The 16,982-nt window shown below is 42.4% G+C and overlaps 1 protein-coding gene across 2 annotated transcripts; it reads right to left on the reverse strand.

The window, feature by feature from the left end:
* Window positions 1–426: 426 nt before the first annotated feature.
* On the reverse strand, window positions 427–12,723 carry LOC131129728 (caM kinase-like vesicle-associated protein). Of its 2 annotated transcripts, none has more exons than XM_078794913.1 (12): window positions 12,668–12,723; window positions 10,597–10,874; window positions 6,303–6,426; window positions 6,094–6,225; window positions 5,107–5,181; window positions 4,860–4,998; window positions 4,673–4,793; window positions 4,525–4,600; window positions 3,747–3,883; window positions 3,601–3,679; window positions 3,427–3,514; window positions 427–2,480 (listed from the first exon to the last, which is right to left on the reverse strand). In XM_078794913.1, the coding sequence occupies exons 2-12, from the start codon at window positions 10,841–10,843 to the stop codon at window positions 2,202–2,204; spliced, it is 1,497 nt and encodes a 498-aa protein (XP_078651039.1). In that variant the 5' UTR covers window positions 10,844–10,874; window positions 12,668–12,723; the 3' UTR covers window positions 427–2,201. The 2 variants fall into 2 exon arrangements, with proteins under 2 accessions (XP_078651039.1, XP_057929556.2); XM_058073573.2 differs by having other exon boundaries at window positions 6,303–6,429; window positions 12,668–12,722.
* Between the last annotated feature and the right edge of the window lie 4,259 nt (window positions 12,724–16,982).

The following is a 16,982-nucleotide window of genomic DNA, read 5'->3' on the forward strand; positions in this document are numbered from 1 at the left end:
GAAAAAAAACAACGTCATAATTTATAGCCCTTTATAGCCTTAAAGGGCCAGCCTTAAAGGGCCAGCCTTAAAGGGCCAGCCTTAAAGGGCCAGCCTTAAAGGGCCAGCCTTAAAGGGCCAGCCTTAAAGGGCCAGCCTTAAAGGGCCAGCCTTAAAGCTCCAGCCTTTAAGAAATTCAGTTAAAATACTGAATTTAATTTTAAGGATTTATTTTTTTTAAATGAAACAACAGTAAAAAGTGGGGGAAAAAAGAGCAAATGGTGAAGTTCATGCTGCTAGTTTTTTCACCTATAAGACAAAGCTGATATGTTTTTTCTTGATATCAATGTGGCCGAGCTACATCCTTCCACGTTTCACTATGTGGCCCACGGGAGGAAAAATCTTGTACTGAAAGGTGAGCGAACAAACGCACCACGACACCCTGGGAAGAATATTGCTCCTTTTATTCTCTCTTACCTGTTAGCGCAGCTAAATGTTGCCGACTACGCACACAAAACATAGCACATCTATACAATGCAGATGTACACGGTGATACAGTACGTAGCCATAACGGTAAAGCAATGAGTCCAACCTACCTTGGACAGCACAACAACAGCAACACAATACTCCATGCACAACGTCTTTCATCTTCATTTCATCTCAAGTGTGCCGTGAAAATGGAAAAGACTCAATAATCATAATAATAATCATAATAATAATAAAGACTCTAAAAAGAAGAGCAAAGTGAAGCGGCTAAAACATTTCAAAGAAATAAATAGGTCGTCTTAAAAATGGAGCTGTTTCGTCTGAAACATTTCATTACTGCAAAAAATATTAAGGCACTTTAACTAAAAATGAAAAAAAAGCTTTCTTGCTGCCACTGCACTTGAGCCAATCAAGTGTGACGTGATTAGTATGTGACCGCTGTGAAATCTATGATTGATTAGCTACGGTGTGACACAGGCGACTACGAGCTATACAAAGTGTGGCCTCCCCTTCAGACATCAGCGTTTTGTGGCGTCTCTAGTGGCCCCAGTCCACACGGATATGGTGCAGGTTGAAAAGAATTGGTGTCCAGACTGTGTCGGATTAGTCAATACACAGAAACGACAAGCTGGCATTTTTAGATTTTCCCATTCTGGCAGGCATTTCCCCCAAAATACCCAGAACGCTGTTTCAGTGTGGGTGATGGGCTGAAAGCATGAAATACTTTGCTGCTTTTCCGTGTGGATCTAGCTACTAGCTACGTCTACTCTAGGAAGTAAAAATTAATACTTTTGCCTGACAAGGAAATTGTACACTTTTGGGATGTTGCACATCATCCACAATCTTTATGTGAAATATGAACACACATATTTCCCTTTTCTGTGCCTTCTAAAGATATACAAACAGATAAAAAAGCGACAGCTAAGAATGCACGTAATAGGACACAAAAATGCATCCGCTCTGTGCCGGGTTTTCCAGCATGTGAGCTGCATATGAAGCACATTGTTATTATTATTATGAACATTTTTATGCCCAAGAACTATGTTACTGGCGTCGTGACACCTCAGGCGACTATCCAAAAGTAACGTGTTTTTGTTTTGGAGGCTAGGTGTAGCGTTCCTTTCTATGTTTCTAGGTGAAATCAATGCACCCAGGAAGGAAGTTACACTAAAATACTACAAGTATGACATGTTATCGTCAATGTACCTGTTACTACATGCTCACAGCATGGATAGAACACCTTGCTGGAGTTTTTTGGAGCTCTTAGAATAGGCACGTCCCATTTTTTTTCACAGAAAAGGATGAAGACGTGTGTTCACGTCTCACACAAGGGTTGTGGATGAAGGGCAAAAGAAGTGCACCTTTCCTTTGAAGTCATGAAGCCAAGATTATAAGGTCTGCAGCTTAGCCACTGTTTGAAAGAAATCCGTGTGATATTATATACAGTACATATACATAGAGTCAGGCGATGATCAAAGGTGAATTGACTTCACTAAATGACACTACAGTACACCTTTGTACAGCTTTTCATGGAACAGGGCACACGAATGGAGCGAGCTAGTCTTAGCTGGTTTTAAAGGGGCCTGCACACAAAATAGGGTGGAGAGTACTACCGACCAATCAGGAAGGATGTCAGACGCTGAGACACGCTAAACACGGCATGATAATGCAAACCATCATGACTGTACTGCTCATGTGCTTGTGAGTTGAATCTCTAACCGTCTCCTCCTTCGCCTCTAGAGGGCGTCGCCGTTGCACCCTTGGTCCGCATTCTCATCCCGTCTGGCTGCACTCGGCTGAGCGGGCGGAGACGTGGCGTCAGTCTGTGTGTCGGGAGCGTTTGCGCTAAGAGCTGCCTTTAAGGTGGCAGCGAGGCCACCGCCGCTGCTGGCCGGAGCGGCTGCGGTGGTGGTGGCGGCGGCGGCAGCGCCACCGGCCGCAGGATCGGCGGCTCCAGAATCCCCCTGCTCGGATGCCCGAAGCCTCTTCATGAGGGTGGTCACTCTGACGGCTTTCTGTTAGCAATAACAGACACGGACACGCATGATATCCTGTGCATATATGACTCGTGCAGATTTTGGATCAACATTTGCAATAAAAGTGGCGGTTGCGACACATCGATGAGCTCCAGCTCCAATAACGTCTCATTTATTTGGCTCGCGACAAAGGAAGCTAGCAAGCTTCACATGCAATTGAGTAAACAACATTTACTATATTTTCTATTATTCTATTATATATTTACTTGATGTTAATTATTATTAATTTGAGGAATGTAAATTGTAAATTAAAAGTAACCAACATTTATAATATTTTAAAAATAATTGTATTATTATATATGTATTTAATATGAATTAAAATGTATTCATTTAATTGATGCATTTCACTAATGGAATTTTAAATAAAACACCAACATTTATTACATTTGTGTTATTTATTTAATTTATGTATTTCATATTAATTATAAATGATTCATTTCATTAATGGTTATTAATTACATTTAAAAATCAACCAACATTTATTATTCATGTATTTAATAACTATAATTAATTGCAATTAATTCATTAAATAAAAAAATAATTTCAAAAAAATAATAATAATAAAACATAACCATGCAGCATTTATTATATATTTTTTTAATAATTGTTATTATAATGATATGTATTTCCTATGACTTATAATGAATAACAATTAACTAATGAAGAAAATTAATTATTAATGTAAAGTAAGCACCATTAGAGTGTGTGTGTGGGTCGATAAGTTGCTGGATGGCGACCGTTCACATTGAGGAGTTCATAAAAACGACATCAGGAGGTTGCCTACAGCCGCAATGTGTTTTGAACTGGCAGTGATCGGTGGTTTACTTTCATAGAGCGATGCCAAGATACATATGCGGTGAAATGTATTTCAACTTAAGAAGAATTGATTGGACAGCATGGCCGTGCACGTTAGACGTATCAATACCTTCCACTTTGCTTTGGCAAAGTTCTTCTCTATTTGTGCACAAACTCCGTCTTTGATGTTCTTATCCGAGGCGGCGTTCCCAGAAATCCTGTGGAAGGTGAAGACAGACATGGTGACAAGTGGTGTTGTTCAATTGACAGCCACAAGGGGGCGCACTTGCATAGTTGCATGTACCATTCGTGGGCGATGGCCTCCTGAGCAGTCAGTCGCTGGTCTTGGTCCACCTCCATCAAAGATGCCACCAGGTTCTTAGCTGAAAGCGTAACGACGGTGAGTTCAGCGTTCTCCTCGGGAATCGATTTGGATGGTTAATGTCTTACCAGAATCTGAAATGTCATCCCAGTACGGCGAGTCAAATTCATAGTCCCCCGACAAGATCTTTAGGAAGAGGTTCTTGTCCCGGCTGTCGGGGTCATCTTCCTCGGTGTCATCGTAGAACGGAGGGTTCCCGGACAAACTGTTGAGTTGAACACACCATGAAAGGGGAGGTCAAGATTTGTCTAACTGGTGGCTCCTAAACCCACGAGTGACAACAAGCTCTCCTCACATCCATGTGGAAGTGGTAGGTTTTTGGCTTCTTACATTGTACTTCTTCATCACACTGTTTGGAACAGTTTCTTCAGAGATTCTTTTAGATTAAACAAATTGGACGCTAACCGTAGCCTAATGCTAGCATGCTGTGCTGTGCTTAAAATTGGCGGCCATCTTGCAGTAACCCCGTAGCCTGCACTTAAGAGTCACACAATGTGGTGTAAACAATGAATAACAGGAATGTAAAGGTGACTATAGGGATGTTATTTCATATCTACGGGGCTCTAATAATGTCCACAACGTACTTAAACGTAAACAAGTTTTCCATGCTCTAACCACAAAAGTATTACATTTCACGGTCCAAAATCATGGGACGACGGTACTTGAATTTCTTCACCATCCCCTGCTGGTCCTGGTAAGTAACCCTCTTGAAAACGTTTTTTTAGAGAGACTAGTCAAGATGGCCGATTGGTATCCATCCAGGAGGCTGATACCGTCTCTGGCTCGCCAAAGCAGCTGTCCGCTGGCATCAATTAACCCTTGTCAGTCCGACCCAGCGGTACTTACAGTATGTACATGATGACTCCTATGGCCCAGCAGTCCACAGGTCTCCCATATCTCTGCCTAGCAACAACCTCGGGAGCTGAAAGTACAGACAGGAGCTGTTATTCTCCCATCTCTTGTACCTGATCATCCACTGTCAAACATAGCCCACCAAGGTACTCTGGAGTCCCGCACGGGTCCTTAATGAGTCTGTTTTCCAGTTTGGCCAGCTGGAAGTCGCTGATAACAATTTTGGAGTGTTTCAAGCGATTAAAGTAGACAAGGTTTTCCAGCTGTGTTGGAAAATCAATATTTCTTGTTAGTGCGACGTGACAACTTGTGTCAGCACAGGAACGTACCTTTAGATTCCTGTGGACGATATTCAGAGAGTGCAGGTACGCCACGGCCTCCAGCACCTGTCTCATGACCTTGCTGGTGTCCCTCTCCGAGTAGTAGCCCTGATCCAGGATCCAGTCAAAGACCTCTCTGCCCGTGGCTCTGAAGGAACAAGCGTTTTTTTGAAGGAGCACCATGCAACATGGCCGAATGTTCTCCCTGTCCCTGCAAACACTCATTCAGTCTGTTCACCTCGACATCAATACTCACAGCTCCAGGAAGATAAAGTACTCCTTCTTTGTTTCAAAAGCATCAATCAGCTGCAGGATGTTGTGATGTTTTATCCTGGAAAAGACGGAAATCAAGCAACAAGTTGTAGTATAGCTAACAACATTTCATTCATTCATTTTCTACCGCTTATCCTCACGAGGGTCACGGGAGGTGCTGGAGCCTATCCCAGCTGTCTTCGGGCGAGAGGCGGGGTACACCCTGGACTGGTCGCCAGCCAATCACAGGGCACATATAAACAAATAACCATTCACACTCACATTCATACCTATGGACAATTTGGAGTCGCCAATTAACCTAGCATGTTTTTGGAATGTGGGAGGAAACCGGAGTTTTCCACAGAGATGGCCAAGGGTGGAATTGAACTCGGGTCTCCTCGCTGTGAGGTCTGCGCGCTAACCACTCGACCGCTGTGCAGCCCATTTTATTCCAAACTATAAAAAACATTACGATAAAATTTGTATTAAATTCAATATGCCAGGTGTCACTACGCCAGTAACGTAGTTTTTGGGCATAAAAATGTTCACAATAACAATGTGCTTCATGTGCATCTTGTATGATGGAAATGGGTTGGAATCTCTGCGTGGAGTTTGCATATTCTCCCCGTGTGTGTGTGGGTTTTCTCCAGGTACTCCGGTTTCCTCCCACATTCCAAAAACATGCTAGGTTAATTGGCGACTCCAAATTGTCCATAGGTATGAATGTGAGTATGAATGGTTGTTTTTGACTCTTTTTATTTTATTTTTTTGTCTTATCTTTAGAAGGCACAGAAACGAGAAAGGATTGTGGAGCTTGTGACTAGTGTGCTGTTTTGCTGTCAGTGATTTCTATCACCGCTGGAGGGCAGCAGAGGCATCACGTAGACAGTCATTGTGTCATTGATGACTTCTTTTTTTAAGCAAGTAGTTGCTTGACAGCCAACAGTCACGAAGCAACTATTCATACAAGATTTGTCTGGCGACAACTCACATCTTCAGTATCATGATTTCATTCTTAGCGGCTTTCCTCACGTTCCGGCCGTCCTTTTTGTTGAACTTTTTGCAGGTGTACATTTTCATGGTGCTCCTGTCCTTGGCCCGAAATATCTCGCAAAACTCCTCCCTGTCAAAGATGACAGAAAAGAAACCGTGAAACCCTCGCAGACACTGTTACATTCACTTAACTGCTTCCGTATTTACGATTTCACAGCCTGTCCCAGGTCATATTTGTCGCTGACTTCCGAGGGATTGTTGTAATCCTTCTTCTCCCCGAGCGTCAGACAACCAAACGGCATGGCAGCTCCTGCCCTCGCCGAGGAACGTCCTGCTGAAATAAACACACATATCGCCGTAATAATGCATAGCTGTTTCATGATTAATTCATCATCTAGCCAGGATACTACACTACACTACACTGCACTACACTACACTGCACTACACTACACTGAACAGCCATTTGAGCTCACGTTTGTCTGCTGATAGGATGCCTGATTGCAAATGAATCAAGTTTTCATTCCTAAATCCTAAATCCCAAATCCTAAAGTGGTTCCTAAAAAAATGAAGCATCTATTCGAATCTCTTTCTGCAAGTCTGCAAGCATATTCTTCACTTGACCTTCACTTCAAGCTGGTCTTCCCTTGGGACCTGTAGTGTTCTGATGTTGACATACACAGCTATACCACATAAAGGCTGATCAAGCCCTTCCTCGTCACAAAAGCAGCATTATTGCTAATACACCATGCTGTGTATTTAATACACAGTCTACTGTACAGCCGTTACATTCAAACCGCACAGCCACGGTGACCCCCCCAGCTCGTATGCTATAAGCATGCACTGTAGAGTCCGTGCATGTTTTCCTTGCCGCTCTATGACGGGCCAAGATCGTATGCTTTCATGGTAAACAGACAGCTTCTTGGCAAGCATGGCAGCCAGCAAAGAAGAAGTGGGAGTCAAAGAAATCTGACTGAGCTTCTGTCTGGAGCTTCAGTCAAGACCCCACCAAAGGGAAAGGATTGCTCACAGCTGTAAAAAAAAAACACATAATAAAACCTGTAAAAACATGATGCTGCGTATGAGCATGAGTGTTCCTTTGAAAATTAAAAAAATAAATATTAGGAAGGATGGTCTGCCATCTTGCTTTATGATACTTCTTATTGCTTTCATCATGCTGATGGTGCACAAGGGGACTCATTACTGAGACTGATGTCTCTGCAGATGGCTGCACGGCGGACGAGTGGTTAGCACAGCTACGAGACCTGAGTTTGATTCCACTCTCGGCCATCTCTGTGTGGAGTTCTGCATGTTCTTCCCGTGCATGTAAAAAATATGTTAGGTTTATTGGCGACTCCAAATTATCCATAGGTATGAATGTGAGTGTGAATGGTTTGTCTATATGTTCCCTGTGATTGGCTGGCGACCAGTCAGTCTCTTGCCCGAAGACAGCTGGGATAGGCTCCAGCACGCCCGCGACCGTCGTGAGGATAAGCGGTAGAAAATGAATGAATGATTGTCTCTGCAGATACTGTACTCTAAGCTGGAACATTAAGTAGAAAATCCTGCCTTGATCACAGAAAAACATACTTTTATAATAAACATTAATTCAAAACCAATAACTTTCTGTTTCTCATGACACTCATGATCTATTTCTTTTAAATCTAGATGTGTAGTTTGTGCAGACCTGGAGGTAACAAGGATTTGTTGATGAGTCCTAATGAAATATGATGACATGACTACTAGCACATGACTACTATCGAGGGAACCAGAGTATAGAGGGAAAGGAGCCGCTGGCTGTGGCCCAGCAAGGTGCACTGTATTCAGGCACACGCTCCGAGCAGCCGCTGTGACGCCACGGCGGTCTCTGGCAAACCTTTTGCCCTTTTCAACACGGATAAGGTTTTTTACATTCCTAATTGAGCAGAAAGGACTTGATGCATTTATGCACTCATCATGAGAATAAAGTTATTAGTATGAGCAGACAGGTAATGACGGGAGATGCTGCAACATCATCGCACCATTTGCCTGAATACAACGCCAGTCCTCGAGTTTGTGTTCACCGTTAGTCGGGAGGAGCGGGAATGCTCCAGCTCCTGAATCCCATCTTAAAATGTCATAGAGAGTATTTCTGTGTGCTTTTGGCATAATAATACGTCCTTTGTAGCAATCCCAACTGCACTGACAGGAGAGTATTCACAATGTGTCTGATCGTCTTTGTGCTGCTCGGCAGCCTCTCCTTCACCAAACACAGAGAGATGCTGTAATGCTGACTCAGGAGGGTCTTTTTTTATTTTTATCTTTTTGCCTTTTGGAAAGATCTGAATGATGAGCTTTTCATTAACGCCTCCCAACACGCGTGTTGTGAAAACCTTTCAGGGGTAACGACAAAGTCGTCGTCCGCAGAAAATGGAACAATTAAACTTTGCTCACAAAATAACCAGCAGCAAAGTTGATGAGCAGTGTAGAATAGACATCTGCATTATAGAACTCCAGTGGTACCTCGGTTAACAGCCGCCCCGGATTGCGTATTTTTGCACCTGATCAATGCATTGTGTATTGTGTTAACATCTTTGGCCGCCTTGAATGCATGAATTGGATTTACATCATTTTCTATGGGGGGAAATGTGCTTTGGTTAGAGTCTGTTTTGGTTTGAGTCGGACCTCATGGGATGAATTCATGATGTTAACCAAGATATAAAAATTTAAACAGGACAAAATGTGAAAATTGTCTAGTAGGAACTAGGCCTAGGATGATAACCAATAAATAAATCACACAATCATTGAAAAGGAAGTGGTCCCATCAATATATTGCCATGTGCATGAGTGTTTGTTCCGGAGAACAACGGCATGAACTCTTTTGTCAGTCGTACATTCTCCATAGGTGGAACAAATGAAAATAGAGTGTTTTGGAAAACCAAGGAAATCGAGCTGGACTAGGTGCAGACTGTGGAAGATCTAGGAAGCTTTCTGTGTGGGTTATAGTGTGTAGCTGCTCTGTAGGAGTCCACGACTCAATACAAATGTCCCCTTTAATGCGGAAGTGCATTTTTCTGTATTCACGTATGCTTGGAAATCCCAGAAAATACACTCAAACCATGTGACTTCAACTCAAGTTACGTGGTGTCTTTGAAGGCAACCCCTGAGTGCTCGTTATGAATCCCATTATGTGGGATTCAAATGTTGCTACTATCGCACAGACTAGATTTTCAGACCTGTCTGTAGTTTGATTGACATGTTCAGTTCATGTTAGTAATATTGTACGTAGAAATAGAATCATGCTGTCCTGTCTGTTGTTTTCTTCTCTAATAAAATACAGTCAAAATTGGCATATTTCGCACATAGTTGCTCATCATGATTAATCATGAATTAATTTGACTACATTGATTAATCTGATTTTAAAAAATGTAATCACTTTACAATTTTTTATTTTTCTTCAAAATAATGTTAAAATATTGTCTGGTTCTCGTAGACGCAAATCTCTGGTGACTTTCTGAATTGTTCTTTTAAAAAAAAACATGAACCAATGCTGAATATTTTGCTGCAAGGTGTGATCGTGTGTGTTGGTCAGGGGCCAGAGAGCAGAGGATCTGGTCGGAGCCAAACCTCTTCAAAGGCTCCATGACATGGCAGGACAGATGGTCTTCCATTTGAGCCAAACTGTGAGTAAAAAAAAAGCTTTTTGTATGCTTGCTTGTCACCCCTGACAGGTGCACACTAATTTAAAAAAAAAGATATTAGTTTTTAACAGAAGACGGCGGTCCATTGACGACCGTTCACGTCCTCTTCTGGCGTCATCTGACCAGCTTCCTCTGATGTTGTTTAGTTGCCATGGTTACCAAGTGCTTACAGTATGAGGCGCGCTACTGTTGGGCGAGCATCGTGTGCCCGTCGACGAAAGACTGCTGCTGAAACTGCAGCTTTATATAATAGCATCAGAATGCAACTTTATTTGCAATGGTTGGCGTTCAATGTCCATCAAAACAAGCTGCATGTGTCACATACATAAGACGTGTAGACTTATTATTCTGCATATTTGTTTAAGAAAAGCCTATTTTTACTCAGTTGTATCCACTGCTGGAGATTCCTGCACAACTCCTTAACTTCCACTTTTTTTTCCCAGCGCCAGTGGCCCCATCCATCTTTGTTGAGACATGTGGGGTGCATGAGGAGGATGACTTCATGCTGGGTGTGAAATGACAGAAGTCATGATGCCAAGGAAGAGACAGGGACACAACAAGACTGTGAACCCGAGAAAGCAGCCTGCCTACACCAGAGTGGAGTTGGGAGGAAAGTATTGGCTGATAAATGATGCTTTCATGGAATGCAGTAAGTCAGCTAAAGCAGCACACAAACACATACAGGATGACTCCACTGCAGCAAAATACAAGCACATGCTCTTGAAATGGACTTTTGCACAAAAGTTTTGTTTTTTTAGGGGGGTAGTGATGTGGGGGATGATTTATACAACAAAGCATCGCAAAATAAAAAGATGATCACTCACCTTCCAAGAAGAAGTGGTTATATAAGAAAGTATCCAACCTTCTTTTTTTCCCCCTCTTGACGAAATTCCCCGTCAGTGTGGGACCCGGTTCAGGTCTTGTAGGCTCCTCGCAACATCTCCAACAGGTCAGCTTGCTCGCGGGAGCGCGCACGTCGAGCTGGTTTAGCGAAAGGATGGATGGAGTGGGTGGGGGCGCACACGACGGACTGCTCGTGCGTGCGTCAGTGATCGTCTTCGCTTCCGTCATGATTGGCAATAAGACATTAAAAAGAAAAAGGCTGAAAATAAAACATGCATGTGATCACTGCCGTGGCTAAAAACAGTCAAGTATGTTAAAAACAGCCACATATTGCATAATGGACAAAAGTATTGGGATCATTTTTTAAACATCAGATAAAGATATACACTGGATCCTTAAAGTTAGCTTGTTTAGAAATAGGATCAATCTATTCCAATGACAAACTGAGAATATATATATTTTTACATAACATTATTATATGTATAATTAATATTTCAAACAACAACGGTAGCTTGGTTTGTTTAAAATGGATTCCCATAAATAAAAACCTGTTTCCGCCACTGTAAGAAACGACAAGTCTTAATTATGATATAAAGTCTCAAATATGAACCAAGAAAGTCATAATTATGAAATATGAAGTCGTAATTATGAGCTAAAAAGTCGAAATTACGAGCTAGCTATGCTAGTGTTGCTAACGTTTATGTCCTCTTATCCGTGGGGGAGAAGGGGGATCACGAACCCCCAGTAAATATGTAAAATCAGTTTGCTATCTGGTGGTGATTTTTTTTTCATATAGTCAGGAAATGATTACAACAATCTATTGTATTTGTTGGTACTAACAGTGAAATATTCACACTGACCAAAAGTAAACTTCAATATCAACTGAGCACCCCTCTTGTACTTACATGAAGTGGTTTGGTCCACTGCTGAGTTCCTCTGCTTCCTGGCTGCAGCCTGTTAAAAGCTGATGTGCAGTCCGATACTGGGTACAATTCAGGTTAGTAACGGCGATACCAATATTGACATTTTGTGTAAATTCAGCTAATGTGTCTGGTAATTTTTTTCTGGTAAAAGTAGTGTATTTCATATCATAGCATAAATAATACAATACATTTAATGAAGCCATTTATTAAATAAATAATAACAATAGCTATCCCAGCTGTCTTTGGGCGAGAGGCGGGGACTGGTGGCCAGCCAATTACAGGGCACATATGGACAAACAACCATTCACACTCACACATTCATGGCCGAGGGTGGAATTGAACTCAGGTCTCCTAGCTGTGAGGCCTGCGCGCTATCCACTTGTCCACCGTGCAGCCAATAATAACTAGTAATGTACTGTACTTTATATGTAATGTACTGTATATTGAGGTTGTGGGTAATAATGGTTATGGTCTCATTGGTTTTGAACATGTAAACAAGCATATGGGATTTAAATCTCCATAGGACAGAGGCCTGGATCGCATATGAAAAAATGGAATTGCACATATCAGATGCAGATCACACTAAAACATCAGAGTTGACCCGCAGCGTGAACGTAGCTTTACTGTAGCGACACACACAGCTCATTAGCATTAAAGCTACAAACACCAGTGATAGATAGATGTGATACGCCTCGAGATACATGGACTTGCTAATGCAAGTGGTGATCTAGAACGCCATCAGGCTGAGTGCTGGTACCAGGTCATTATTTCCAGGTATCTGCTAAGGATCTGCAGGGATTTTAGCTGGTAGGCTGGTAGGCTCTTAAGCCCGGGCTTATGTAACACGAGTGTCTCTTTCCCAAAATGAGTAATGCCGCCATCAGGCTGTATATATTACAGGTAAAAGAGGATAAGCGGCGGAGCTTCTTCAACCTGCCCCCCACCCATGTATAAATCCACCCACTCTCCGCACACCTACTGTGGTTGATCTGCATTTGTATCACAGGTGCAGCCTGGAACCCCTCATGTCCCGCGTCTCAAGTCTCAAGTCTCAAATCCCACCAGACAGATAGAAGCCTATCAATGTGTCAGCTGTCAAAGTGAAAGAGATGGAGGGAGTAAAAAATACCGTCTTCTTCTTCTTCTTCATGAAGAGGCATCGCACCCGGAAAAGAAAATAAACCAGACTTTCCTGTGAAAGTAGAACAAAGACATTTGTATCAGAACCGGTGCCTCCAGAGTTGTGTGTTGTTGAGATGAAAGCGTCAGGGAGCTCCATTTTAACACACAGCTCACTGCTCCACACTAAACTTTTCAGTCTTATCAAGAAACTTCAAGGAAAAGTGCACCTTTTTTTTGGGGGGGGGGGGGTTTGCCCATCATCCACAATCCTTATGTGAGACACGAACACACATCTTTGTCTTTTCTATGCATAAAAAAAGCAGCTAATCAATGCACATAATGGACGTAATGGTGGAAAACCAGCATCACTTTCAGTGGCAGATTACTATCACTGCCCTGCTCCACTTAAACACTAAACAGATTCCTCCCCCACGCCATGCCACTTGGCAACACCATAGAGGCAGAGCCTCTAAAATACATACACAGTACCAGACTTAGCTGATTAGTTTTCTTATTTTTCTCCTTTGTCCTAGCCTGCCTTTTATTTTGAAATTAACAAGTACATTGATGATAACATGTCATACTTGGGACGATTTGGGGAACTTCCTTCCTGGATACACTTAGCCTCCAAAACATTCATTCATTCATTTTCTACCGCTTATCCACATGAGGGTCGCGGGGGTGCTGGAGCCTATCCCAGCTGTCTTCGGGCGAGAGGTGAGGTACACCCTGGACTGGTGGCCAGCCAATCACAGGGCACATATAGACAAACAACCATTCACACTCACATTCATACCTATGGACAATTTGGAGTCGCTAATTAACCTAGCATGTTTTTTTTAGAATGTGGAAGGAAACCGGAGTACCCGCAGAAAACCCATGCATGCACGAGGAGAACATGCAAACTCCACACACAAGGGTGGGATTGAACTCGGGTCTCCTGGCTGTGAGGTCTGCGCGCTAACCACTCGTCCGCCGTGTAGCCAGCCTCCAAAACAAGAGCTCGAATAGGTAGCGTTACCTTTGGCTAGCGGCCCGACGCATTGAGAGCCAGTTTGTGCTCAAGCTAATCGCTAGCCTGCTAGCAGCCAGGTGTCACTATGCCAGTAACGTAGTTCTTGGGTGTAAAAATGTTCATAAGAATAATAATAACAATGTGCTTCATATGCATCTCACATGATGGAAATGGAGCCTTGTTGGTACTTTTTGGAGGTTTTTTTCAAGTGTGTCCCATTATGTGCATTCTTAGCTATCTCTTTGTATCTGTTTTTATATCTTTAGAACACACAGAGAAAAGAAAGTCACGTCTCCCAGGATGATGTACACTCGTCCTCTTAATGTCCTTTTAAGTGTGACTAGTGCAATATTTCTATCAACACATTGCAGGACACAACAACTAAATGTGTGATTTCTGTACGCTGTCACCATAGCAACCACTTTCCAATTGGAATGTTGGCTTTGACACCAACTTTCTCAACTGGTCGTTGGGTAGTGAAATTAAGAAAAAGAAAGACGTGTCAATCAAAAAGGTGATTTCATAAATACGTGGTTTTGCAGAGCCGCCTCTGAAATCATCTTCTGGTCGCCATCGTTCTCTTTTCTCCGCTTTGGTGTACTCATGCATGTAAAAGATGAGTCAACATATAGTTCAACTTAGTTGTCATAGAAACCAAAAGCATGCAGGTCTGTGAAAAGATGAATGTTTTATTCTCACCAGCATCAGCGAAGACCTTGACAGCTTTTCACCACAGCGGATTTTTTTTTTTTAACTCCTAAAGGAGAGTGGAGCCTCAATGAAGGAGAGAATGTTGCAAACAAGACTTGAATGAACCAACACAAGCTGATAAGATACAATGCATGCTTGCTTCCATTGTGGTGACAATACATAGTTCATGTCATTTCGCCAAATACACACCATATTATCATTTTCATGCAACTTGTTAACTTACTGCATTAGATCTATCTGGTTCTTGTTCATTCATTTATTTTCTACTGCTTATCCTCACAAGGATCGCGGGGGTGCTGGAGCCTATCCCAGCTGTCTTCGGACGAGAGGCAAGGGTACACCCTGGACCGGTCGCATTCATGGCCAAGGGTGGAATTGAACCCAGGTCTCCTGAGAGAGAAAACCCACACATGCACAAGGGAGAACATGCAAACTCCACACAGAGATGGCCGAGGGTGGGATTGAACCCTGGTCTCCTAGCTGTGAGGTCTGTGTGCTATCCACTGAGTTGAACCAATCACAGTGGAATGGGCGGGAATAAATGAAAAGAGACCGTTTTTGAAATCCAAGGAAATCCGGCTGAATAGGCGCAGATTCTGGAATATCTAGAAAGCTTTGTGTGTGGGTTATGGTGTGTAGCTGCTCTACAGGAGTCCACTATTCAATACAAAGGGCCCAAAATGAGCACAACAGGTCCCCTTTAGACTTTAAACAACAGGGAATGATTCTGATATGAAGCAAACCATATTGGTTCAGTCGTAAACCTATTTTGTCTCGGAGCAGCACATTTTCAGATGATTTTGGCCTTTTTCGGGATTCATACTTTGTTCAATTCCTCTTAGAGTCTTGATATGATTGCTGTCAAATATCAATTAAGTATAGCAGGAGGATGGCCGATGTCAATTTGTGAAGCTTTTGAGGTTTTTGTCAGTGTCATAATTTTAAAAACTGGTATAGCATGGTGCATTTGCAGTGTCACGACTTGGAATGGAATGGAATGGAATGGCCTTTATTGTCATTATACAAGATGTACAACAAGATTGGAGAGCTTCTCCTTTCAGTGCAATAGTCAAGTTTTTTATGTATATGAAGTATATGAAAGTAGAGTAAAAAAGACAATTTAACAAGATATATACAAGATATCCAAAATATACACATAGTATTGCACAGGAGCATATGCAGGAGCAGACATATTGCAGATATATTAATTTTAGTGCAATGATAAAAGGGTCATAGTGCAAATAATGACAGTATGGTGTATACTGGTGAGTAAAGTCACATATGAGTGTATTGTATTGGGTTGTTAAATAAATAAATAAATATGATTGAGGACTTGTCAGTGGTTGGATTTGCTGGATTGTGTATTTGCATGCACGATCCACAATCCACAATCCACAATCCACAATCCACAATCCACAATCCACAATCCACAATCCACAATCCACATGCATGCTATGGGATGGTTAAGTTGCTGTCCGTTTTCTCTCATACTGTAGGACGCTGTGACCGACAATTTTATTGCTTTTGAAACTGTGACTTTCCCATAGAGTGCTATACCCTGAAAGTGGTGACTGACCCATGCCTAGATCCAGGCCGTCAGGTTCCCTTCCAAATTCCCTCATCCAGTCCCCCGCCTGCCACAAAGCCCAAACTTTGCACCCTCCCGACAGGCGTAGGGGTGTAGGGCCTGTCTGTGGTCCATTGCAGCTTGCTGAAATTCTATATTTGCTCTTGAGCAAAAGGAATCGTGTTTGCGATGCTAAACCTAAGCTTCTGTGTACCGCCGTGACTTTCTCGGTTACTATTTGCAGACACTTGTAGAAAATTCATCACATTGGGACGGTTTTTTGCCTCTGCGCAGTGTCACAGATGATACCCTCACACTTGGAGTAGAACATTTGGTGCTCTTTCAGGTAACCATAGCGACCACAATGTTGCGAGACCGGATGTCCATACTGTTGATCAGAGTGCATCTATGAATGCTGTTGTCAAAGCAACCACTCCATTTCACGCCGCACGTCACTGCTGGGGGGGGGATTAGCTTAGAAGTCATGAGATATGCACGCAAGCAACTGACATTGAACTTTTTTTTTTTTTGTAAAGGCTCACATATCAATGATAAAAAATGGACACTTTAATTTGATTTTTGCGTCATGCTCTCCGGACCGAGCCCCAAAGTTTGATATCCCCGTGATTACTTAATGTCTGCCCATAAACGTAATTTGTCTTGGAGTTCTCCTGCGCTAATACTGAGCTTATAAGGGCCCCTTGTCTCTGTGCCGCTGGTTAAGCGCTTTTATTAAACAATGAAAGCAGCTTGCAAATTGCTGCGCTTATTACTGGGAAGAAGTGTTTTATGCACGGTTATTCTATGGAAATGTCCTACTGCTCATCTAATAGTCATAAAAATGCAAACCCCAAACCATTATGCTAAACTTTAAGTCTACCAAGTATTGGAAAAGCAAAGAAACTGGCCATATTTGCATTTTTTACTCATCTTTTCCAGTCCGTATATGTTGCATTTCAGCCCAAATATTGGAGTGAAAGACGGGTATGTTATGCACTTTAATGAATATAAACCCGAGTGCGCTCTCCT

This window comes from Doryrhamphus excisus, linkage group LG11, assembly GCF_037039965.1.
Source record: "Doryrhamphus excisus strain RoL-2023G ecotype Guam linkage group LG11, RoL_Dexc_Guam_v1.1, whole genome shotgun sequence".
Taxonomy (NCBI): Eukaryota; Metazoa; Chordata; class Actinopteri; order Syngnathiformes; family Syngnathidae; genus Doryrhamphus; species Doryrhamphus excisus.